The sequence below is a fragment of the Pyrgilauda ruficollis genome, unplaced genomic scaffold (genome assembly GCF_017590135.1).
Source record: "Pyrgilauda ruficollis isolate IOZ18807 unplaced genomic scaffold, ASM1759013v1 scaffold7, whole genome shotgun sequence".
Classification (NCBI taxonomy): Eukaryota; Metazoa; Chordata; class Aves; order Passeriformes; family Passeridae; genus Pyrgilauda; species Pyrgilauda ruficollis.
This window is the reverse complement of record NW_024528821.1, coordinates 4,193,785-4,220,250: the sequence shown is the minus strand read 5'-3', so window position 1 is coordinate 4,220,250 and position 26,466 is coordinate 4,193,785. Positions and strand designations below refer to the sequence as shown.

Sequence of the window (26,466 nt, the reverse complement as noted above, 5' to 3'; positions counted from 1 at the left end):
CGTGAGCCACAGGAGAGACCAAAGTCTCCCCCAGCCACATCCTGCCCCCCTGCTTTGCTGCCAGATGCGATCCCCCAGAGCCTTGTCCCAAGATCCCGCTAGCTGCAGCATTCCCAGCAGCGCTCCTTGCTCCACACAGTGTGTGCCACCGGGGTGGGGCCACGTCCCAGCCATGCCACCACGCTGGGAGCCTGAGAGGGCTGATGCCACCAATGCAACAGGAGTTCATTCCAAGGCTGGTGTCTGTCTGTCCTGCTGAGGCAGAGCCAGTCCCCAGTCCCCAAAAAACAGCAATCCTCAAACCCACCGGAGCTGTGAGAGCAGAGACCAACCCCCACCTTGGAGCGATGGTTTTGGGTGCCCCCTAGAAGAGGGGGTCCTTCATCCTGGCTTGGGAAAACCCCAAGTGAGCAGCACCAGTGTTGTTGTGGGTCCTCCCTGTCCTGCCCTGCAGCCCCTGGCAGGACTCACCCACACAAATCCCTCACCAGACTCCAAATCTCCTCCCTGACCCTCAGCTCTTCCATCCCGCCCTGCAGCTGCCAGCCCCAGGCAGGATTCAACCCACAAACCCCACGGTGGACTCCAAATCTCCTCCCGGACCTCCAGCTCCTCCATCCCTTTCCTGCTTCCCTCTCCCAGAAAAGCCCTACATGGGGCTCTAGCTACCAACTATCCCACTTCACTCCAACTCCCTCAATCCATTTAAGTCTTTTTTTGTATGTAAGGTGTTTTTTTCTTTGCCTTTCTCTTTTTTTAACTTATTAAGGAGAAAGTTCAAACCGTTGGCAGTGTCTGCGACGCACTAATTTGGAACTTAGTGCGGTGTCGACATTGCATTAAGTATTTCTGTCAACCATGAGGACACACCATGTCTGTGTAAGAAATTACACCAGCAATTATAGCTAAAGAGGCATGTAAAATTTTTTAAAAAAAATTAATGTATTCAGAAATGATAACTGACATTCTTATTAGGATTAATCTAATTTTAGTAGACTCATTTATATCCTGCCTCTGGATAAAAAATGAGTTTCAATTTTAAAACCTGGATAAAAAGTGGCATTTTTTAAAAAAGTACTTTTAGAAGTCACCCTGCATGATTAAGCGGGATGATAATGCGAGGAAGCTTAACAAAAAGCTGTGCCATTAAAGGAGATATTTGTTAAACAAAACAGAAGCAGAGATATTTATCAAGCCCAGCAGATTATTCCAGGGTAACTCTGGACTTGGCACTGCTGGATGTTGCTTGCGGTGGCAAGTTAATGCAGAGAAAATTGGGAATGGCAGATAACGGGGAAGGGGCAGGAGTTTTGGGGGGTGCATCCTGCAGCAGCACCAGGGAATGGCAGCACTGAGGAGAGCCATCCATAGGCTGGATGAATCCATGCCCCATTGGGCGTGGACAGGCATAAGGCAAAACACAGACTGGGGAAAAAAACCCTGAGAAAAGTGAGTCAGTTCAACATATCCAAAAAAGGGGAACACCAAGGTCCTTCCCAAGGTTTGCTGAACACCAAGTGGGGCTGGGCCCGTTCCAGCATGGCCCAGCCCCACTCCATGGCACTGCCTTAGATGGGCTGCTGGTACAAAACGTGCCCCTGGCCTCAAGCTCTAGTGCTGGTTTAATTCCATGGCAATGGGTGCTTTGATTGACACAGGTTCTGACAGGGCACAGGAAAGTTTCTTCTCCCTGCACCAGCCCACCACACACTTCCTGCTACATCCATGTCCAGCAACACTTCACTGACCCACAAGATGAGGAACCAGCCAAGAGGCCTCCTCCAAGCTCACCTGTTGCTCCATGTCCCCACATCCACATCCCCCATGTGTCCATGACCAGAACATCCCATGGGACACTGATGAGATCCCAGCCATGGGACACTGATGAGATCCCAGCCATCCCAAGGCGCAAGACACAGAGGCAGGAGGGCACAGGTAGCCTGCATGGCCAGGATGGGAGCTGCAGCACCCGCAGGGCTGGTCTCCTTCCTCTCACCCACATCCCCCATTACAAGGGAATTAAGCATGGAAGCAAAGCACCAAAAGATTTAAGAATATGTGGAAAGAGTCAAAAGACGAAGAGGAAAAAAATCCCAGGCTGATTATTTTATTTTCTCCTGACAGTTTGAGCCACAATGGCCAATAAATCCCAATTACGGATTTTAAAAATGCTTCCTGCAGACACTTAGACCATCAAGGCAATTCTGGGCTCCCATAACTCCTGGTTTATGATGGTCATACATGTCAGTTTTCCACAGAGCCCAGCATTTCAATAAAATGACCATAAACCTAGATTAGAGATTAAAGGACTGACTCAGAAGTTGTCAGAGGAAGAAACAAGTTCCCCTGCAATTGCTTTGCCATTTTTACCGACCAACAGTTTGGCTTTTTGATGGGTTTATGCCAGCAGTAAATTTTGGGCTGCTGACAGCTCGGTGTGTGAGACAAGTGAAGGCAGCAGCAGGGAGGTGCGGGGAGGACACGAGCCCGGCCCCGGGCTCAGGCGACAACGCGGAGATGAGAAGTGACAGGACTCCTCCTGGGCTCCCCAGCCGGCATGGGAACACGGATGCTGGCTCCCACTGACCTTCCTGGCCCCCCCTCCCAGCCCCCCGACCTGTCAGACTTCTCTCCAGGGAGCAGCTCTGTCCTCGTTTCTCCTCCTCCCACCTTGGCTGGGTCAGGAGCTGCCAACACATAGGAAGGTGACCCCCCCCCAGGGGCTCCCCACTGCCAGCACAGGGGAGGTGACCCCCCCCAAGGGCTCCCTGTGGCCAGGCCGGACCAGGGACCCCGGGGATGATGCACAGGGAAGCATCCCAAGGCCACCACCAGCAGCTGCCTCTCTCCTCAGCCTGTCTCAGCAGCAGCAACAGCTCAAGGGAGACGCCTTTGAAAGGATAAACGGCAAGCGTTTGTTGTGCTCCCGTTTCCTGGATGAATGCGCTGCTTCCTTTTACTAAGTGCTCTCTTAGGAGAAGGAAAAGGGAAAAATAAAACAGCAGCAGAAAGGAAGGATGACTCACGTTGAGGCCACATCTCCACCAACACGCGAGAGCTGCGAGACGGTGCCAAGGACAAAGGCCGGGATCAAAAGCATGGGAGAGGATCAAACACGCGCCCTCCCCAAGCAGGGGGAAGGTTTCAGGGAGCTGCCCGGGGGGAGGAAGGTGGGATAGAGCCAGGCCCTCCCGGCCGCCCATGGGCTGCAAGCAGCCATCTCCTTTTCCTGAGCTTCAGCCACTGCTTTCACCATCTGAACAGGAGCTCCGGTTGTTGGAGCTCAGTTAAGACACGCACACAGGGCTCCATACCAGGACATGGGCAGCGATGGGGACAGAGAGCACCAGAAGGAACCGTGGCTGCACTCAGCAGGAGGTGAAAAAATGCCCTTTTCCTGGGGAAATGAAAGAGCTGAGCCCGGAGCTCAGCATGCCGAAGGGGGCCGGTGCCCTTTCTGCCGGTGTCTCTCAAAGTCTATCAAAAAGTCCCATTTACATCAAAATGCCCTTCCAGACATGCTTCGATTTTACTTTTCCCCTTTCATCTCCGTCCCCCTCCCGCCCCACCTCGCAGCCCCATTGTCCTCGCAGCACCAGGAGCGGGCCGAGCGCGCTGCCAGGGGGAAGGAACAGGAGAGAAAGAAAAGAGCTGGAAACTAAGAGAGAAGCCGGAATCGCTCCTGGTCCTGCTCCAGCAGGAGCTGTGACCCCATCTCCTCCCGCCTGCTCGGCGCGGGTCGTGTCCCCTCCGAGGGGACGGGGACTCGCCGTCCCAGCCTCCGCTGTCGCCCGGGGCTCTGCTCAGGCTCCGGTGGCCACAGATGGTTTCAGTGAGCTTCAACAAAAGCCCCGAGCAAGGGCTGCAGGAGCCACCATCCTGCTGTCCCCGGCCAAGCAGCACTGCACACCCTGCTCCCAGCACCGAGGACACTGGTGGCACTGGGAAACCCTGACACAGCACTCTGGTCTTGGTCATGACTGCACAGCCCAAATGGCAACAAAGTGGATCGAGCATAAATGCTTCACTCTGCAGATGAGTCTTTAAAATGCCAGGGGAGCTGGAACACGTCCACAGGTGCCAGTGCCAGACTCTGCTCTGCCCCAGCCCTGTCCCACCTGTCCTCCTCCAGCAATTTGCATTTACTGAGCTGTTTCCTCCCCCAACCCTGGCCCCAGCAGTGCCACATCCTTCCCTCACTTTTCCAAGCCCCTTAAAAGCAGAAGTGCTTTCTCCCCAGCCTGCCGGATGGACACGCAAGCCCAAGACTGAAATCTGCTCCAGGTTCCAAGTGCAAATGAGGTTTAAGTGCAGTTTAACCCAGTAAAGCCCAGCACTAGCAGTGCACAATCCCAATGCTGTTCACCAGGCTTTGTCCACCTTGCCTGACACAGAGCTTTTCCAGTCCTCCTGTCCTATTGTCAGCATCTATTTTTAACCCCCAGCATTATTTCTCCCTGCGTGACTTTAGACACTCTCTGGGGACGAGGTGGAATTGCTGAGCTGGTTCCAGGCAAAGTGACTCAACTCTCACCTTCAGAAGCCACACAGGAATCAGAGGAGAAGTAAATTTTCCTCCATTCACATTTTCCTTTCTTTTTCCCTCCAAGCTCTGTCTGGGGCTGAAAGCAAGGAAAGCAGCAGGGAGGTAAAGTCTGTGTCCATCAGTGAGGACATGCGGCAATGCCATTTTCCTCCCTTTTCCTCCCTGGTACCTTTATAATCAGCTGGATTTATCTTGGGAAAAATCCTGCATCAACTGCTGGTGTATATGAAGGTTAGAATGTTAACCTTAACACAGGTGTTATGAGTGGAGCTCTGAGCTGCCAGGCACAGGGAATCTCATGGAGAGAGGCAGAAGGGAGGGAGCAGCATTCCCCTCGCGGGGCCCTGGGCCGAGCGCCGGTGCCGACGCTTCATTGCTCCCTTTGAGCTGGTCTTGCCGGCGCCGCAGAGCAGTAATTAAGGAGAAGGTCAGCAGCGAAGCCCTTCAAGAATCTGTCCCTTCAGGGGAGTATCCAAACAACCCCACCATTTGCTACCTTCTAATTCCTAAAGCACACAAGCCCAATGCCAATCCAACGCCAACCCAACGCCGAGCACTCGAAGATGCCTCACGGAATAGGGATGCGTGCACTGCGTCAGCCAGATGTTGACATTATTCGGCATTAAGAGCCAATAAATAATCATTAATGCTGCTGCAGCAACCAGGCTCTCTGCAAGAAAGCCCAGATGCCAAAAACGCCGTGTTTATGGCACAAGAGGAGGCAGGATCTGCGAGAGCCGCCTGCTGTGCACAATGCAGCCAGCGCTGCCAATTCCAGCGTGCATCCCGGTCCCTCAGCACTCGGCACTCCTCCTGAAGCCCCAGCTCAGGAGCTGGCAGAACTGGGAGAGCCCCTGCAAGCCAACCTGCTTCCACAGCCACACAGGATCACACTGGCCACCAGAAGCTCGGGTGACATGAGGAGTTGCTGCATTCCGAGCTGTCTGACACTGCTCCAGCCAGCCCTGTTTTTTGGGATGACTCCCTGGTTTCGCTCACTGGAGCTGGCAGGACGCTGGAACACACACAGCCCCGGAGACAAGGGAAGGCAGCATCTGGAAGCAATTATCCTAGCACTCTTGTATCTGTCACCCACTCCTTTTGTAAGGAACCGTTCCCAGTATCAGCAATCTCTCTGTCATAAACCAGGAAAGGATTTCACCCCTCATCCGAATGAGGCAGTGGAGACTTTCCCGATGGAGAGCAGGGTGGGCAAGGTTCCTCCTGCCAGGTCACAGAAGAACTGGGCACAGCAGGGACAGGCACCTGCAGGCACCTTCAGGAAGAAGGCCACTCAGATAAGAATACAACAATACTGTATTTAATCCTTTGCCTGTGCCCTGGTATGATGCTGCAGCACTTTCAACACTATACTTCTGAGTTTGACACCCCAAAAACCTCCAACTGTTTTACAGGCATGGATGAACTTCTGGGAGCTCTGTGGGATGGTCCCCATGCCTCCAACGCTCCCCGTGCAATTCCATCCTCAAACCATGTGCTCCATCCTAAGCGAACACGCCTCCAGCCTCAAACCATGTGTTTCCATCCTCAACCCACATGCCTCCATCCTCAAAGAGGAAAAACAAGGAGGAACAGGCCTTGCCTAGGCGAGCAGGAGCCAGGAGGATCCCACAACCCTTCCCCACCACCCTGAACACCCCCTCCCCAGGCTAGGTAGTCCCTGCATTCTCCCTGGCATTGTCCTCATCCCACACCATGCTCAGGGACAACACGTAGCTTGCATCCCAAAAGGAAAATCCAGCCAAGAAAGGCTGGCCGATGGGCACCAGGACTTTTTCAGCTGGCTGGCACATCCAGAAAATCGCCAGCGGCTCAAACAGGGGCACCCTCCCCCCACCTCCCCAAGCCCACAAACTCCACATGCAGCAGAGGGAGGTGGCTCACGAAGACTTTCGTGCCTCTCTTGGATGTTATGAAAGCAGGCAGGGAGCATGAAACTGCCTGCCGTGGGTGGGAGCACCCAGGGCTATATGGAGAGCCCGGAGGATTCCTCCGTGGTCTGGGAAAGCACGTGGCTCCCCCGCCCCGCACACACCCTCGCAGGGTGGGTTTTTCTTCTGGAGAGACTGGGTGAGCACAAATACCCAGCACAGCCCCACATGAAGGGGGTAATTAGGGAACAGCACCCAGCACTCACCAAGTCAGAGCAGAGATCAAAAGCAGAACTGAGCATTAAACCTCACCAGGATCAGGAGCTGCTCCTGGGAATGGACTCCTGTAGGACACCCCCCACCAATCCCTGCATCTCAGAACCACTCACTGCAGGTAGGGAATGCCAAGCCAAGGCAATACAAGCAGGCTTTCCTCCATCCCCTACTCCCAGCAAGTCTTCCTGTAGCTCAGGAAAGTGAAATAAAAAGAAGGAAAATAGGTAAAAGCTGTTCTACTGCCATTAAATGAGCAGCAGGCATGAAGCTCCAAAAGACAGAGCAGTGGGAGAAGGCTGGGAGTCCAGGAAGCACAAGGTACCCTCCTCTCCCCTTTCCCCTCCCTCCACTGCTTTGCCAGGATGTTGCTGCCTCAATTATTTCAGCAATTAGTTGAGCCCAGGCACAACTAATGGGGGGGGCAGTGGAGGAGTGGCACAAGGAAAGGGGGTTGCAGGAAAAAGGGGGCACAAACTGGCTGGGATGCACAGCCAGATACCGGCCTCATAAAATGTCCATGAAAGAAGAATAATACAAATCTTAAACCCAAACACAGCTGAAGGGGAAATTCCAGCTGCCTCCAGCCCTTCACACCTCCAAGCGCCTTCCTGAAACCCCAATCCAGCCAGGCCTCCTTGGCCCAGGGAGAGGGAAGGGGGCTGTGCATCCCCAATGGCACCAGGACAGCCTTTCCCACCTCCTGGGGAAGCATCTCCTCCTCCTCCTCCTCACATGCTGCGAAGGAAGCTGGAAACAATGGGATGCACCAGTGCCAGCTCCAGCAGGGATGGACACTCATGGACCACCCACCTGACTGCCCATGGACAAGGGACAGGCTGGGAGGGACAGCCTAGAGCAGGGGGCACAGGCAGCTGCCAAAATCCCCTCCCTTGCTTGGTGTGAGGGGCAGCTCCCTGTCCTGGTGACATGGGGGGAACACGAGAGGGACACGGGGAATTCAGCAACTGCAGGCTGTGGTCACTGAGGGAGGGGGTGTGCAGAGCTTCCCCATCTTCCCCCACCCCAGCTCTTCCCACAGGAGAGGGGCTGCTGGCTGAGCTATGGGCCAGACTTTCCCTTACAAAAATAACATTTCTTTTTTTTTTTTTTTTAATTTCTTCTTTTGAAATAATTGACTAATTGGCCGAGCCCCAGGTCCGTGCTGGGAGTGGATCCCAGGTCTGCTCTTGCATAAAGCGTTTATTAAAGACATCACAGGAGGACAGAGAGGAGAGGAGGGGAGGGGGGCCAGGCAGAGCCCAGCAGGCCGGGGCGGTGCCCAGAGCACGCTGGAAATTTCCCATCGCACCCAGAGGGAGGAAGCCCAAAAATTAATCCTGATCATCCCCCGCAGCACAGCTCTGCCCTGAGCAGGGCCTGACTCAGCCGGGATGGGCATCTCCCGGGGCGGGCATCACCCAGGATAGGCAGCACCCAAGGAGGGCATCCCAGTCCCAGCACCCTCAGAGCGGGGCTGTGAGTACGTGAAAGGGAGGGGGTCCCCCTCCTCTCCTCCCTTTAATCCCCAGCCCCAAAGCAGAGCCCTTTCAGGGGAAAGTGTAATGCAATACCTGGAAAATTTCTCCCACCCGTTCCCCGCTGTCGGCTGCCAAATTTAAAACATATTTGCTGCCTGGCCTTGAAGAAACGTAACCTGCTGCCCAATTCCAACACGTTCATTCTTTGGGGGGCAACGAAAAAATTCACAGAGCCGCTGGTGGCTCCTCTGCTTACACCCCACAGCCCTCGGGGCTGGGAGCTGCCAAAAAGCTGCCTGGGAGCCTCCGCCAGCACACACCAGAACGCCAGGAAAGAACAGGAGGGAGGGAGTCCTTGCACAGCAAGAGGTTTTTGAGTCAAGGTCCACAAGCCCTGAGAACCAGCTGAGGGTGCTGACAAAAGCCCGTGGAATATGCAACGCTGAGCGCAGTACAAAACCCTGGGGAATAGGCAGGGACCTGCAGGGAGAGGATCGCCATTGAGAAAGGGAGCCACCCCATCTCCCCTCACAAGTGGAGAACCGAGGGAGCAGGTGGATGCACACGCAGCCCCATCCCTCATCCCACCACCCCAGCTCCTCACAAGGAGGAATTTTCTGGCAGGCCAGCGTTTCGAGGGGAGGCTGGAGCAGTGGGAAGGGGCTGGGGGAGGGCACAATGTGTTTAGCAGACTGAGCGATCCGACAGGGCCCATTAAAGGAAACAATTTGTAATACAATAATTATTATGTCGTTTCTCTGGCCTCTTTCCTAAGCCTCCCTTTAAACAGTTTGAGGCTTGAGGGGCCTCTAGAAAGCAGAAATCTGTGGGGTGAGGGTGCTCCAATATCTACATGTGCCAGGATGAGGAAGATGGGATGGACACATGGAACAGACACTTGCTTGAAGCTCTCCATGAAATGGGAGCTCATCCTGGTTTGCTCACAATCCTTGAAGAACACATGGAACAAAGAGGAACTGCTGCTCCCCAACTGCAGGGGATCATCAGGAGATAAGGGTTCTCTCTGGGAACACCACTGGATGTGGATCCATACTTGCTCTAACCTGGAGCGAGGCTGGGCCCCGCGGCCACTCCAGCTCGGCTTTTCTGCTCTGAAGTTCTCGGCCACACATCTGAAGAAAGCGGCAGTAGCGAACAACAGAGCGAGAGCAAGCAACACAAATCCCCGGGATAATGAGCCCGGAGGAGGGAGACGGTGGGCTCTGTCTGAGGAGGGAGCAGTGCTTTTATTGGAGAGGCCTAAAAGGGCTATAAATCCTCAGATTCAAAGGCAAACTCAAGCTCTTTCAAGTCGGAGGAAGGCCTGGGATGTGTCAGCTGGGAGGACTAACCACACCGCGTCCCCTGCTGAAGTGGCCTCTTCAGCAAAGCCGCGGAGCAGCCCGGGATATTACACCCAGATCCTTTCCATATGCTCCCGGCCGGCCGCAGGCAGGGCACCACGGCATCACTGCCGGTACTGGGAGCCGCCCGACCCCCCACACAGGAACACCCAGCCTTAATGGGGGTGCCTTTGTGCCCATTCCCCTTCCAAACCCCACTGAGGATTTGCCCCCTGAAATCCCAGTGGGAGTAGGGGGCTGTGTCCCTCCCTCTCGCGTTTGGCTGCGATACTACAGCAAGCCCAGACAAAGAGCACGAAGCCCAGCACCAGCGCATCCCTGCATCCCTCCACATCCCGAGGCTGCCAGCCCTGCCTGCCAACCCGCACACCAGGCCGTGCTCCCACGTTTCAGAAATCCATTAAAAGGGAAAAATCGGTGGCAAAGAGGAGACGGCGCCGAGCCTCAGCCCTGCGCGAGTAACCGCAGACGCTGCCCAGCCTAATGAGAAGGAAAACACGGACACAGTCTGGGATCAATGGGAATGGTGTAAGGGGGTTTATAGCTCATAAGCCATGAAAAGGCACTTTGCTTTTCCCAAAGTGTCTACTTGGAAGAGGTGGGATGGCAAAAGCCAGGCAGGGCAGCTGGTACACAGGGCTGGGCTCATCCTGGTAGGATGCCAGGGGCAAGGAAAGGGATTGCTGGGAAGTGGGATGTTCCTGTCCCATCACTAGCAGTGACGCAACCCTGGCTGCCATCAAAACCAGCCAGGACCCCCAACTAGGGAGGGCACCCACTCCAGGGCTTTGAACTTCCCAAACTCCAGCCTTAAGGTGCTGGGACAGAAGGAGCTGGGACAGCTTGTGCAGTGTCTCCCACGTACCCCACCCTGGCACCTCCATGCTGGCACCAGCAAGGGCCAATCCATGTTAAACCAGGTGACTCCAGGCTTCTCACCACAGCCCAGCCCCAGCAGACATGACACACGTGGATCTCTGTGCAGGCACAGCACCACAGAGGGATAGAGCCTTTGAAAAACAGCAAGGGGAGCCCACGGCTGGACACCAACCAAACCCCTGGCTCTGCCCTCACAAAGCCCCCCTGGAAAAGCCCTGTCCCATGGCCTCAGAAAGGGCAAGCAGCCCACCTGGGAAGGGCCGGCTGCGGGTAGGAAAAGGTTATTCCCGAGCAGGCGAGCAGGGTTATAAATAGCTGGCATTTTTGAAGTGCAGCTGCTCAGCTCAGCTCGGCCGGGGCAGCACTGCCACGCCGGCACCTGAGCCGGCTCGGATCCCGCCCAGGGGCTCCGGCAGGGAGAGCTCACAGAGAAGCCACTGCTCACTGCAACACCACGAGGAACCCCCCAAACCTGTCCCCTCATCCTCCAGGGCCCCCGAGCCGCGCTCCGGGGATTGCCCGCAGCCTCGCTCCAGCTCCAGCAGAACCTGCTCCACGGAAGGGCAGGGGCCAGGAAAACCCCACTGTGCACAAATCCAGCCTCACCAAGCAGAACGTTTAGCCCTGGCTTGTCCAACTCCTCTGGGACCAAGCCTGGACAGGCTGGAGGAGCCAGGAGTGCCAGGACTCCAAGGCTCAGCAGGGAGCAGAGCACTGGGGCTCCAACCAGGGATGGGATCCTGAGACTCCATGAGCCCAGCACCACTGCTCCAACCAGACACAGGATCCCAAGGCTCCAGCACAGACATGATCTGATGCTCCAACTGGAGATGAAATCCAGAGGATCCAGCAGAGCCCTGAGCAGATCAGCAGGGTTCAGCCACAGATGGGACCCCAAAGCTCCAGCACAGCCACGAGCTGGTGATCCAACCCACAAGGGACAAGAAAACCCCTCCCGAAGGACACCGGGACTGTACCAACCCTCTCCACAAGCAGGAGGACCAGCACCACCTCCCTCCTGCTCTCCAGAGCAGGATTCTCTGCCGCACCACCCGACCGAGAGCAAGGGATGGGAAGGGGAAAAGCATTGGGAAACAGCAGCAAGGAGCTGGGCTCTCTGTCAGTCCTGCACAACAAAAGCCCCACAGCCCGGCCGCGCATTCCTGCCCAGATGTGACGCCGTGATAGCGCCGAGTGAGTCCTGCTCCTGCTCCCTGATCCCAGCAATCATTAATTAGAGACAGAACGGAATCAGCTTTGTTTCTCCCCACCCTATTCCAGCTGCCAGACTCCAAGTAGCATGTGCTACTGATCGCTCCAAGATGTTTTCCCACTGGAGTCCAGCGCTCCTTGGGCAGACAGACTTCTCAGCAGCACGGCCACTGCTGTGCCAAGGACAGGGTGCCTTGCCACAGGGTCAGCGAGCACAAAGCTATGGGAAAGCTGGGGGGAAGCTGGGACATACAAATCCTACAGGGAAACAAGGGATCATCCCCACTGCTAAGCCTCTGGTTTATAGGGGACAATCCAAAAAGCTCCTGAAGGACGTCATGCAAGGGACTACTCGTGCGTTCCGGCTGTTTGCGACACCCATGATCCCTAAAAACAGGGACAGGGCTTGGGGGGAACCCTGAGCCCCCAGTGAAGCTGTTTGGGGGGGAACCCCTAAATACCTCGTGAAGATGCTCAGAGGGACCCCCAGCCCACGTGGCCACACCACTAAGGGCACAGGCAGGTCCTGCCCTGCCACATACAGCCTCTTTGCAATAAGGATTCAAGGGAACAGCTTAGACTCCAAAGCAACACAGGAGCTCAGGTGCAGCGGAGGAAAGCAGCCCCTGCCAGACTCCTGCCAGCCCTTCCCGGTCAGAACTGGCATGGAAGCCCCATGGAAGCCCCGTCCAGCCCCACTGCCAGGCAGATCCAAGGAGCTGCAGCAGCTGTTTTGCTCCGGAGAAAGCTCCGGCTCCTTTTACAATCAATCAGCCACCCCATCACGGCTCTTTTTTTCTTTTAAAGGAAGCAGTTAAATCCATTTTATGGAATCCAGTGGTATTTACCCTGCTACTGCAAGAGCCGCAGCCCTGCCTTCCCTTTTTTTTTAATTTAAGTTAATGAAGTCATTCCCAAACGACCTGCAAGGAGCCCTGGGTGCTCCTTTCCCCCTGGCACAGGCAGAGGGAGAATGCCTCGGGTGAAATGTGGGATGGAAAGGCCAAGGTGCACATGGGGGGGCCACGGGATTCTTGATGGGAACACAGAATCATAAATCCTGGAACGGTTTAGGCTGGGAGGGGACCTTAAAGCCCATCCAGCCCCACACCCTGCCATGGGCAGCGACACCTTCCACTAGCCCAGGTTGCTCCAAGCCCTGTCCAACCTGGCCTCGGACACATTCAGGGATGGGGCAGCCACAGCTTCTCTGGGTACCCTGTGCCAGGGCCTCCCCACCCTCCCAGCCAAGAGGTGCAGCGGAGGAAAGCAGCCCCTGCCAGACTCCTGCCAGCGCTTCCCGGTCAGAACTGGCATGGAAGCCCCATGGAAGCCCCGTCCAGCCCCACTGCCAGGCAGATCCAAGGAGCTGCAGCAGCTGTTTTGCTCCGGAGAAAGCTCCGGCTCCTTTTACAATCAATCAGCCACCCCATCACGGCTCTTTTTTTCTTTTAAAGGAAGCAGTTAAATCCATTTTATGGAATCCAGTGGTATTTACCCTGCTACTGCAAGAGCCGCAGCCCTGCCTTCCCTTTTTTTTTAATTTAAGTTAATGAAGTCATTCCCAAACGACCTGCAAGGAGCCCTGGGTGCTCCTTTCCCCCTGGCACAGGCAGAGGGAGAATGCCTCGGGTGAAATGTGGGATGGAAAGGCCAAGGTGCACATGGGGGGGCCACAGTATTCTTGATGGGAACACAGAATCATAAATCCTGGAACGGTTTAGGCTGGGAGGGGACCTTAAAGCCCATCCAGCCCCACACCCTGCCATGGGCAGCGACACCTTCCACTAGCCCAGGTTGCTCCAAGCCCTGTCCAACCTGGCCCCGGACACATTCAGGGATGGGGCAGCCACAGCTTCTCTGGGCAACCTGTGCCAGGGCCTCCCCACCCTCCCAGCCAAGAGTTTCTTCCCAATATCCAACCTAAACTTCCCATCTTTTTAATTTAACTCCATTCTCCACCTCTCAGCCTCAGGAAGGGGGAGTGTCCACAAGTCAGAAACTACTTTTAATTAAAAATAAGCAGCAAGTTTTCCCTATTGCCTAAATCCTGACATCGCGAAGCGCCTCCTGCGCCCACGGCTCCCGTAATTCCATTCCATCTGCTCCGACAAGTGCGAGCCCCCTGCTCCAGAGCTCCAGGCCAGCCTTTCCCCTCGGAAACAGCCTTCCCGCAAGCACTTTGTCCCTCGTAAAACGGCATTAAAAGAGGCAAAGATCTGCCAGGCTTCAACCCCAGCGCTGACAGAATTCCATGGGACACCATCATGTCATTAAAGGCAGAATAAAAATACCACAAAGGATTAGACTTTTGTCTGGATTTTTTTCCCCTCTTTCCCTCACCTTTTTTTTTTTTTTTTCCCTTAAATAAATGCATTTATTTGGTTTTTAACAAGTTTGGAACTAAGCAAAACTTTCTGGAAGGGGAAGAGGGAAAGCAGAGGCGAAAGGAGGCGTTCTCCGGAGCCGCGTGGATGATGTGTCCCATTTCCCCCACCTCCTTATTAAAATACTTTCTGGGGAGGCGAATTCCAGCCTGAAATGAATTTTCCAAACCATATTTTATTAGGAATGTTTCCCTTTAACGGTCGGTACAGGAGCCCACCAGGGTCAATATTTCTCCCAAATTACAGCCGAGGGAGTTGAGAAAGGATTTAGCCAGAATTCCTCTGGCAATTCCCGGCTGTCCAAGGAGAGCACGCTCCCACTGCCCCCCAGCTGTGCAGCAAAGGGGACGAGTAAATCCCAGAAGCACTTTCCCCAAAGCCCCCCTTGGACACGATGGAATAAATTAAAGCCACATTGCCTCTCCAAGCCCCCTTCCAAAGGGCTCTGCAGGCATCCCAAGGAAAGCACACTCAGAGGGTGAGCTCATCCCAAGTACAGGTTTGAGACAATTATCACTTTTTCCAACAAAACCGTTCCTAGGCCTATTTTTTTCCCTTTCAAGACCCAGCATCCTCAGAGTGGGAAGTGGGCGATGATTTCACCGCTGGCTTTGGGACACACACCCAGGAGCCGACCTGGGCTTCCCAACCCAGCTCACAGCTTAAGCCTGACTTAACCCAATTAGGAAATCATTCCATCTATCGGATGTGTTATCAGCATCCCTCTGATAACACCAGGAGCCCCAGACTTGCTCGTGGAGCTGGAGACCACAGCTCCCAGCTGCCCAGAAAGGGCAGGAAAATATTTTCCTTATTTACAGCAATTGTGCTGAGGCTGGCTGGGCCCGGAGCACCACGCTTGCTCCTCGGATTCGTTGGAAAATTCCACTTAGCTGTGTTATTTTTAAAGGCTTTAGCTCTCTTTACTCTAAAAACAAGAGTTAAAGCTCAGCAGAATGGGATGGGGGCTGGCACAGCCCCGGCACTGCCCCAGGAAGGGGCTTGGAAGCCCAAGTACAGTGGCGAGGGGTTTTTATGGATCTATCTGGAACATAACCCCAATCCAACCAAGAGCATGAGTTTTCCTCCAGCTGGAGCCGGACTTTGCCCAGCACACCAATCCCCTGACTGGTTTCCTCAACTGGGTTTGCTGGGAGCAGCCGTGAGGAGGCTCTGCCCGATGCCACGCAGCCGGCAAAGCTCGGAGCTGGGAAAGAATACGACGGATCCCGGACACGAGGATCCGGGGTTGCTCTGCTGGGGCACAGACTGGAAGGATCTGAGTGGGATCACAGCCGAGCCCTGGAAGTCCCCACTGAGGCAAAACACTTCCATGGGTTCTGCCCGTGCATGTCCCAGCAGAGCCATTTCTGGGTGGAAACGCCGACGTTTCGGGTGCTTCTCACTCTCTCCTGTCCCTGCGGGGATACAGAGATGGGGAAGCACCCACAGGAGCAGCCCCACACGGGAATGCACATTCCCAGAAAGCTGGGTCAGGGCAGACAACCTCTGAGCTCTAAATCCATGGACAACCGAGAGCAGACAACCCCCGAACTCCAAATTCCCAGAGAATGGAGAGTGGGCAACTACCGAGCTCCAAAGCGGGGTAGAACTGAGGGTGGCAAAGCACCAAGCTCCAAACTGGGGGTGGAAAAGCACCGAGCTCCAAACTGGGGGAGAACCAAGGGCAGACAAACACTAAGTTCTGAATTTGGAGAGAACAGAGAGTGGGCAACCAACGAGCTCCAAACTGGGAGAAAACTGGAAGCAGGCAAACTCGGATCTCTGACTGGGGGGAAACCAAGGGTGGACAACCTCAATCCCTGAATTCAGAGGGAACTGAGAGTGGGCAACCACCGAGATCTGAACTGGGGAAAAACCAAATCTGGACAATCTCTGAGTTCTGAACTAGGCATGAACCAAAGGCAGAAACTGCTGAGCCCCAAAAACTGGGAGCAGAAAACCACCAAGCTCCCAGTTCGGGAAAACCAAAGAACCCCTCAAGCTCCCCGTGAGCACCCCACCAGGGAGGGACATCTCCAAGGCCACCACTCCAGGGCTCAGAGGGAAGTCCTGGAGTGTCACCCCTGTGCCAGCCAATGGCCACGGCCTCCTCCCAGTCCTCAGGAGCTTAAGGAAAACCCATGAAAAGGAAGGGAAGAAGGGTGACATGGCATCCTCCACCACCAAGCCGGAGCCGCTTCCACCTCCAGCTGCCTTTTCGCAAATAAAATCTCTATTTTCTGGAAACAATTTGCTTGCCCCTCACCAAGCTCACGAATCCAGCGGGGCAATTCCTGAGGGAAAACGCTCTCTCTGCTCCCAGCCAACTGCCACAACTCCCAAAGAAAGGAAAGGAAAAACACACCGAGGAGAACGAAGTGCCGGAGCCGCCGTCCCGGTGCTTCCAGAGCTGGGGACACGCAAAGTGTGCCTGAAAAGTTCCTTTTTCCCCACCAAGAAATCAAGGGAATAAACATTTGGTTGGAATACATGTCCAGGCAGGAATGTTGTCCAAATTGTTTCGGTTCTTTCCAACCCTCAAAAACTCTTTGGATTATTTTTGGGTTATTTTTTACCTTGCGAAGTGTGGTGGGGAGGAAAAAAAAAAAAGCAGCAGGCTAAAAGCAGGAATTTTCTGAAGGGAGAAAGGAGTAAGATAAATAAACATTCTATGATCTACAAGATAAAGCTGAGCAAGGGCCACCGACCCATCCTGACCACCAGCCCCGGCGTAGGGGCGACCAAACACCCCCCACTCCTCCTCCTCCTCGCCCTTCATATTGTTCCTGCACGGCAGCCGCGTCCACATCCACAGATTTATATAAAAATGTATAAATTTATAGAATTTAGGTGGCTCTACAGGCGGAGCAGCCCCACCGCCCGCTTTGTTCGGACCCAGCCCGAGGTGGGGGCGGAACGAATCCCCTCGCCTTCCTCCGCGGCTGATTTCGGATGACAAAACCCAGGGAAAAAATAAAAATAATAATAATAATAAAAAAAAAGGTAATAAATCCAAACGCTGGAGGCAAGCAGCGATCCGGGAAAAAAAAAAAAAAAAAAAAAAAATAAAAAAATTAAAAATCAAGAAACAAAACGCGGTTTTCAAAAATAAAAATGGATTTCAAGAGAGAAAAAGCTGCGAGAAGTGGAAGCATAGTTAAAATCGGGGGGAAAAAAGGGAAGAAGGTTTTTTTTTGGTACGAAAAGCAGCGCGGCGCCGCGGGTCCGTCCTCAGCCGGGGGTCGCTCCGTCCGCCGCCCGCAGCCTCCAGGCGCGATTTTACCTTAAAAACCTCGCTGTTTCCATTAAATCCGCATTTAGAACGCGGTTTCGGTGCCTTTTTCCCCGCGGGGGGTGCGAGGCGCGTCCCTCCCGACCCCCCCCCTTCTCTCGCCGCACGTACTTGGGGTTCGCGGAGCTCCACGACACCGGCTCCAGGCTCTTGGCGAGCGGCGCGGCGAGGCGGCACAGGGCCAGCAGGACACCCAGCAGCCACCGCCCGCCGCGGGGCCGCGCCATCGTCCCTCGGCGGCGGGACGGGCCGGGCGTCAGGCGCCCATCACGCTCCGCCGCCGCCGCCTCCTCCCGCTCCGCTCCCCACCCGCCGCCTCCGCCCGCCCCGCACCGACTGAGGCGCCGCCCGCCGCGGCAGCCGCTCTACCCCTCCGCGCAGGCAGCGGCGCGGACAGCCCGGACGAGCGGCCAATGGCTGAGCGGAGCGGGGGGGGCCTTGAGGGAGGGCACGCCCATTGTGGGTTCTTAAGGGGAGCGCGGTGGATTTTTGCTTTTTTTATGCCCCCCCTCGTTGCCGGCCGTTGCCAGCGGGTTACCGGGGGGAGGGCGAAGAGGCGACAGCATTGGGGACGAGCTGGCAGAGCGCCGGTATGGGCGAAGCACCGGCCCGTCCCCACGCCGTCGAGCCCGTCAGCCCCCCCGCTGCGCGCCGCGCTTGGCCTCGCCCTCTATTCAGCCGCGATCCTACAGCGCCCCCTAGCGGCCGCCGCCGGCTGTGTCCGAACCGGAATATTCCCAAAAATCCCGGGGCTGGCCGCGCGTGGGACGGATCCGCACCGCGCTGGGACTTTGTTTTCCAGCGGATTGGAGGATATTTAGTGTTTTTAATTAAAAAAAATTGATTACGATTTTCTAATTTTATTTTATTTTATTTTTTCCAGCGTTTTTCAAAAGTTTTGTTCATTTTTTCCCATTTTTTTAAGGATATTTTCCGCTTCTTTGATGTTTTGGAGGGTCTCTGAAAAATTTAAAAATGTTTTTTGCTTTTTTCAAAGGGTTTTTTAACGATCTTTAACTATTTTGGTGCTTTTTTCCGAGGGTTTTTTAAAATATTTTACTTTTTTGGGACTTTTTGATGGTTTTTCGGTTTTTTAAACTTTTTTTCTGGTCTTTAGAAGATTTCTCAATTATTTTTACTTTTCTGAGGTTTCTAAAAGTAATTTCTAACTTTTTTTTTACTTTGGCTAAAGATTTTTTTGAAACTTCTGGACTTTTTTGAGCATTTAAAAATATTTTATTCTTTTACCAGTTTTTTTTTAATTTTGGGGGGATTTTTTAATTTTAATTTTTCCCCCAATTTTTGATACTTTTTTTAATGTAGTTTTTCAGTTTTCTGATTTTTTTTTTTTTTTTTTTTTTTTTTTTTTTTTTTTTTTTTTTTGTTTTTTGCCCTTTTTTTTTTTTTTTTTTTTTTTTTTTTTTTTTTTTTTTTTTTTTTTTTTTTTTTTTTTTTTTTTTTTTTTAGTATGTTGAAGTTTTTGGCATTTTTATTTTCTTTTTAATTCTTTGGAGGGGTTTTTTTTCCATGGTTTTCACATTTTTTTAAAGCCTCTTAAATCTTGATCTTTAATTTTTTTTTTTCTTTGGTGTTTTAGGGGTTTTTTAGGTTTGGAAGATTTGGGATGGGTTTTGAGGGTCTTTTTTAGATTTTAATTTTTTTCCCACGTTTTCTTGATTTTTTAAGTCTTCTGAACTTTTTTTAAAACTTTTTTTTTAATTGTTTTTCATTTTCAGAATTGTTTGGAACTTTTCTTTCTTAATTTTTTTAACTTTTTAAAAATTTATTTGATTTTTGGGGGGTTTTGAGTTTTTTTTTAAATTTTATTTAAAGTGGGTTTTTTATTTCTGTGGCAATTTTTTAATATGTTCTGGACTTTTTGGACTTTTTGTAATTTTTTTTTTTTTTATTTGGTCCATGAGGAGGGAGGAGCCAAAATCCAGAATTAATTTACTTCCTATTAAGAAAATCTTTGGAGTCACTTCACTTTCTGTTACAAGAACAATAATAAATCCCTTTGGAGTTGCTTTAATTTCTATTAATAAAACAAAAACAAAATAAAATAAAACCCCCTCCTGAGTCTGTTCACTTTTTATTAAGGAAATTTTTTTAAAAACCCTCAAGTCAGTTCCTTTCTGTTACAAAAATAAACCAACAAATTTTGGTGTCGCTTTCATTTGTGTTGAGAAAATTGAAAAACAAACAAAAAAGTCACTCTGGAGTACAAAAATAAACCAACCCCCCCCCCCCGAGTCCCTTCAGTTTTTATTAAAATAATTCAAATTAAAGCTCAAAAATTCCAAAAAATGGAGTCACTTACGTTTCTATTGAGAAAATTATAAAAAATTATACAGTCAGGGTCAGATTGGCTCCATATTAATAACATTTATTAAAATTGGAGGTTTTAAGTGTGATTTTTCCAAATTTTCCATGAAAACCCCAATTTGGGGGTGGCACGTGGGCTGTGGGGCTCCCTGGGCACAGGGAGCAGCGGGATTTGGGCTCTTGGAGCCATCCCGATCCAAAGGAGAGGGAAATACCTGAGGAACGAGGAGAAAAACATCCAAAAATGTGAATTTTTATATGTTTGAGCACCTGGTTGTGTCCTGGGAGAGGGGCCTTGGATTCCAGTCCTCACTCTGCCCGTTCCCTGCCCAGTCCAGGCTCTTCCCTGCCTGTTCCTGGGCTATTCCCTGCCTGTTCCTGGGCTTCCCTGCCCATTCCCTGTCTGTTCCCTGCCCACTCCCTCTCTCCCTGCCCATTCCCTCTCTCCCTGCCCATTCCCTGCCCATTCCTTCTCTTCCTGCCCATTCCCACTCTCTCTGCCCATTACCTACACATTCCCTGCCCATTCTGTGCCCGTTCCCACTCTCCCTGCCCGTTCCCTGCCCATTCCCTCTCTCCCTGCCAGTTCCCTGCCCGTTCCTGCTCTCCTGCCCATTCCTGCTCTCCTGCCCATTCCCTGCCCGTTCCCTGCCCATTCCCGCTCTCCCTGCCCGTTCCCTGCCCGTTCCGTGCCCGTTCCCGCTCTCCCTGCCCGTTCCGTGCCCGTTCCCGCTCTCCTGCCCCTCCATCCCCGCCGCCTCCATCAGCCCCGTTGCCATGGTGATGCCGCTCTCCCGGCTCCGGCTCCGGTGGGGCTCGGGAGCCCGGGAATCCTTTGGAAAGGAGGAGGATGCTGCCCCCGCAGCTCCCCTGTGCCCAACCCCTCCACCCCAGCCAGGAGGGCACAGGATCCCTGCAGGATGGCTTTGGGAACACTTTGGGATCAGCCCCCGTGGCCTCGCCCCAGTTTGGTGCCGTGGGGGGATGTGGATCCTTGGGATGAGGGCAAGGAGCAGGTGAGGCAGGACCGGGCCAGCCAGGCACGAGCTTCCAAAGGTCACCTCTTTATGGAGAGCTCCAGGGCACAGCCACACCTGGCACGCCAGGAAAATCCCGGGTTGTGGCAACACCAAACACTCGCAAGGTGGGAGAGGCCCCGTGGAACGGGAGCAGGTCTCGCCCAGGGCAGTGGGACACCTTGGAGGGGTGGGAGCATGGGAAAACTCCTTCCCAGCCCTCCTGGTGTTGTCCCAGCCCAAGGAACTGGAGCACCTGGTTTTCCCACCCAGCCACAGGAAGGAATTGATGGTGACCAACCAGGGCGATTCCTTGGATGGTTCAGGAATAAAAAACCCCAATCAATTAAATGGGAAATGGTTCCCTGCCTCATGTGCACCGATGACACCGGGGTCTGGGCTGGGCTCCAGGTGGGAGAAGGAAGGGATCCATGTCCTGGGGGGCTGAGCCAGGGGGCTCTGAGCAGGTCCAGGGCACCACAAACCCCATCCATGCCTAAAACTCCAGACATGGTGGATGATCCTTGTGCTTCCACAAGCAGTTACTTGGATTTCCACCTCCCTTCCCCTTTCCTGGGGCTGGCATGGACATTCCCATGTGGATGTCACAAGTTTTGGGGGACTCAGGTCCCACACAGCTCCATCCTGGGGTGCTGCTCCAGGCTCCCACTCCATGAGGGATCCAAGAGCCACCCACAGACCCGGTGCTCCCCAGAGTCCTCACCTACAAATGGTGAGGGACAAGAAAGGAATTGTTGAATTCCCAAATTCTTCACCTTTTTGGGGCCCAGGAGCTGCCTTGTCCCCAATCCATGCCCCCTTCCCCCAATTCCTGCTGTGCCCTTCCCACACCGTGTGGATTCTGGACTCTTGGCTTCCCTCTCCTCTCTCTTCACTTTGAAACATCAGTAAAGCATTTTTGGGTATAATCGGGGTGATTTCCCCCTACCTGCTCTATTCTAAAAGGACTGGACTGGTGACACCCGGCATCATTCCCAAAATTCCCGGCTCTCCCACCTCCCTCCCTGCTGGCAGAGTCTCTCCGAGCCCAATCAGCCCCTCATCAAGTGATGAGCTGCAGCCCAATGTATTCCACAGCCACTTCACATTTAAATTACCTGAGACCCTGCCCATCTGAGGAAAAAAAAAATAAAAGAAAGAAAAAAAAAAGAAAAATAAAAGAAAAATAAAAAGAAAAAAAAAAGAAAAAAGGAGAGACATGGGATAAAACAAAGGAAGGGGAAAAAAAATAAAAAGAGAAATTCGGCTGAACACCAGGAAAAAGTGCTTAGTGCAGAAATCCGGGGGATGGTTCCCCCAGGAAAGCGCTGGAGTTATTTAAAACTCACCTAAATAAAACATCGGTGGGGAATAAACTTCTCTCATCCCACAGGCGCCGTGGGACCAGGGAGATATTCCCCCTAAGTGTTTTCCAGGATGAAAGGGATGAGATCCCACCGGGCTGGCACGTGTATCCCCAACACCCTGGCAGAGGCACAGCCCCTCTCCCTGGAAAGTGCTTTTCCAAGGAGCCCTGCAGAGATGGGACCAAAATTCGTGATTAACCCAAATCTCTATAAAACAATAAACAAAAACAATACAAAAAAAAAAAAAAAAAACCAAAAAAAACCCAAAAAAACAAAAACCCCCCAAAAAAAAAAAAAAAAAAAAAAAAAGGATTTTAATTTTTTTTTTTTTTTTTTTATGGCATGCATGGAGACATCCAAAGAGCCTTACACCCATGGAATAACAGCCAGCCAGGCAGGATGGGTGCCAGGGAAGCAGAGAAATCAGAGCATCAAAACCAGCAATGAGGGTGATGTCAAGGATTCGCCTTTCCCGTGATTTATCCCATCATTCCCGCGCTCAGGCTCCGGGAATCTTGCACCTTCTGCAGATGTTCTCTCTGATTAAAATGATGCAACATTTTTGCTGGCTGTGTCATAGGATTTCAATTTTAAAAAAGCCCCATTTTCCACCTGGAAATCCGGACGCTTCCCACCTGCCCCAAGGGGAGAGGGAAAGGGGGAGCTGGGAGTGTTTAATCCATGGGGAAAGGATAGAGCAGGGAAATGCAGCAGCACGAGGCCGTGGGGCTCCAGAGGAACATTTTATGGGGCTGAGAAGTCGCTGCATAATAGGCTGGGGAAGGAAGTATTAAAATCTTTAACCGGTTTTCAGAGCCGCGATAATTAAGGTGTTGCAAGCTACAATTGCCTGGAAAAAAAAAAAAATCCAAAGGCAGGGAATAAGATTTTTATCGCTTGCAGAAGTGGCCACTCATGGATTTGGGGTTTGAAAAAAAAAATATATATATAAAGAAAAAGAATAAAACTCTGCAAGAAAGGGGAAAATTCAAAGGTGGCTGAAAAGGGGCTGGGCTGGAGATGGAAAGTGGGAGCTGGGGGAGCAGCTGTCGGCGCTGGGAAGTTAGGGAAGCATTGTCTGGAGTCCAGCACTTTAATCATGAGCTTTAATGGAACTGGAGTAGAGGTTTAATCCTAAACATCCTCACTGGAGCAGCTCCTTTTCCTCCGGACCTCTGGGAAGGGAGGAATATTGGCTTTAGTGAATGAGGCCACAGAAATGGGTGAGAGAGGCTGAATTCCCTCCTGGCTCTGCCCTCCTGCTGCTCTCTGGGACAGGACACATCATTCCCCATCTCCAGCAAATCCATGACTTGGGCTGTGCCCTGGGAAAGACAAAGGGAGAGGGAAGGAACAGCAAAAACCACAAGAAAAATCCCTGGCAGGCAGCTGGTGCCACCCTAAACATGGAGAGAGGGCAACAGAGGGGTCCTGAGCATCCTGGTATTCCCAGAAAACCAAGCAATGCATCCCAAAAACCCCACCAGAAGTGAATCAGCTCACTCTTGCAAGAACAAAGGTGAGGAGTGAGACGTGCTGGCGAGCTGCCTTTAGCTCTTTGTCCATTATTGTTGAAAATATCAGGAAAATGTCTCAAATTGGCTGGAGAAGGAGCAGCCCTGAGCAGCACAGTGGGAGATTACAAGAGGAATATGGTGGGAAAAGAAACATCTACAAATATTTATTAACGTGTGTGTGTATATATATATATATATATATATGTGTGTGTGTGTGTGTGTGTGTGTGATTTTGTAGATAGATTTGTGGGTATATATGTGTTAGTATATATGGATTTTAGGTATTTATATGTGATATAGGAAGGTTTGTATTTTAATATATTATATATGCATATTTTATATACGTTCATATATGTTTTTATATATATATATATGTATGTATATATATGTATATATATGAGGTAGCAATATATCCACCCATGCAGAGCTTGCTGGAGGAGGCGGGAATATCCAAGGGGACACTGCCGAGGTCATTCCTTAACATCTCCCTTAATGACCTGCAAAAGGCACCACCAGCTCGTTAATGACCTGGCAGCGAAGATAAGCAGCTTGTCGCTGGAATTCCCGCTGAAATTCCCGCCGCTATCCCGGTGTGCGGGGCCGCCCGTCCTTCCACAGGCAGGGAGACATGAAAGGGGCCTGAACAGCCAGAAAGGAGCTCAGGAAACGCCATGGTTTTGTTCGCCGGGGGAAAAAAAATAAATTTAATCGGGTCTATCTGGGGCGAGTGATTAAAAAGTTGTTGGAGCGGGAGAGCGGCGGCGGCACCTCGGGAAAATCCGAGGGGTTTAATATGCAGCTATGCCGGAGCTCTCCTCATCCACCTCTCCCAGGGAAAGCACAAAGTGCATTTTCAGGTCACCGAGCCAGAGAAAGAAGGAGAAGCCCCAAAAAGGAGCAGAAGCTGCAGGAATGCTGTGTAAGCTGAGATTTTCAAACACATGGATCTGTTTTCTTTGGAGCGGCAGCGGCCGGGGGAAGTCGCAACTGCAGACAAAGCTCCCGCAGGGCTGGAACGCCACAGGAAAAGCGCTGGAGGGTGGCAGAGGAGCAGGAGGTGGCCTGGGGCTGTGTCCTACCCCAGGGGGAGTGCCGGCAGCCCGAGGCTGTGCCGGCTGCCGATGGATGTGCCCGAGGCATCGCCGCTCCCGGGGCTGCTCCAGCACCTGCCGGGGTGCAAAATCCGAGTGCTGCTGTCCCCAGGATCAGATCTGCTGTCCCCAGAGCCAGACCCGCTATTCCCAAGGCCGGATCTTCCTCTCCCAGTGCCACACCTGCCCTCCCCAGGGCCAGGCCTGCCATCCCTATGATGAGACCATCCACTTCCAGTGTTGCAATTTCCATCCTCAGTGTCACAACTTCCATCCCCAGGGTCAAACTCACCATCCTCGGGGTCAGACCTGCCATTCCCAGGGTCACAACTCCCATCTAAATGTCAAACCTGTTCCCCAGTGCCACACCTTCCATTCCCAGTGCCAGTCCTGCCATCCTTAGGGTCAGACCTGCCATTCCCAGGGTCACAACTCCCATCTAAATGTCAAACCTGTTCCCCAGTGCCACACCTTCCATTCCCAGTGCCAGTCCTGCCATCCTTAGGGTCAGACCTGCCATTCCCAGGGTCACACCTGCCTCCTCCAGTGTCCCATCTCCCATCCCAAGGGTCACACCTGATACCCAGCGCCAGATCTTCCATTCCCAGTGCCAGGGCTCATCCCCAGTGTCCCACCTGCCATCCCCAGTGTCCCACGTGCCATGCCCAGGATCAGAGCCAGTACCCGGGTGTGACAGCAGGTTCCTGCCAGCTGTCTGCAGAGGTTGGGGAATGCTGTCCGTGGCCATACAGGCACGGTGCTGCTGGAAGAGAGACTGGAGCGAGAGGGGTTGGATGGGCTGAGCCCTTCTCCAGCTCCCAGGCGGCGGGCAGCCCCGGGGCAGGGTCCCGCGGAGCTCCCGGCTCGTCCCCACCCCGTGCCCCGAACCAGCCGGTGATCTCACGTGAATGAGCTCAGAGCTGGCTGCGTCCTGCCAGCATTTACATGGGAGGCTCCAGAGAGTCTGTGTGTACTCACAAGCCTCCCGCCGAGAGCCACAGCTCTCCCCGAGGGGAGGAGGAGCGGGGCTCCCTTTCCTGCTTCCCCACCCTGCCCTGCCAGCTCCGGCTCCTGGCAGCCCGCCTGCTCCGGGCGGCCCACGCTGCTTCCCGGGCGGCTGCGGGAGCCGGGACAGGGAGATCCAGCCCCCCTGGACCCCTCACTGCGGCACCCCTGTGCCCTGCACTCCTGTATCCCCGCGTCCTGAATCCACGTGGCTCTGCATCCCTGCGTTTCTGCATCCCTGCATCCTCAGTCCCGCACCCACACACCCCTACACTCTTGTAGCCCCTGCAATCCTGTGTCCCTGTGCCACTGCATCCCTGTATCCTAAATATATGCATCTCTGTGCCCCTGCATCCCTGCATCCCCACACCTGCACATCTGCACCCCTGCACTTGTGCTTCCCATCATCCCTGTGCCCCTGCATCCCTGTGCCCCCTCATGCCTGCCTCCCTGGATCCTGTAATCCCCTGCATCCTGCAATCCTCTGCATCCCTGGATCCTGCAATCCCCTGCATCCCCTATCCTACACCCCAGCATTCCCTGCCATCCTGCTACCCCAGTCCCAACACCACCACATCCCTGCATCCTCACATTCCCACACCCCATCCCGACCCCCCAGCACCCAGGAGAGGATCCCAGCTTCCCTCAGAGCACAAGGCTCTGTAATCCTCCCATTTAGGCGGATCATGGCTCCGTGATTCCCACTTGGACTCCATGCAGGTTTTGGGGATGTTTTCAGCCCTGTAGTGCCACTGAAGGCTCCTTGTGTGAAGCAGGATGGGCTGAAAGGCAGAAGAGGAAAGTGGAGAAATTCAC

The 26,466-nt window shown here is 53.1% G+C and overlaps 1 protein-coding gene across 1 annotated transcript in view; it reads right to left on the bottom strand.

The window, feature by feature from the left end:
• The window catches only part of EFNB1 (ephrin B1), a 48,941-nt gene extending 31,281 nt beyond the window's left edge, over positions 1 to 17,660 (bottom strand). Inside the window, exon 1 of the mRNA XM_041485068.1 lies at positions 17,441 to 17,660. Coding sequence (XP_041341002.1) covers positions 17,441 to 17,556 — 116 coding nt within the window. The 5' untranslated portion in view covers positions 17,557 to 17,660. The remainder of the gene's footprint in view (positions 1 to 17,440) is intronic.
• Between the last annotated feature and the right edge of the window lie 8,806 nt (positions 17,661 to 26,466).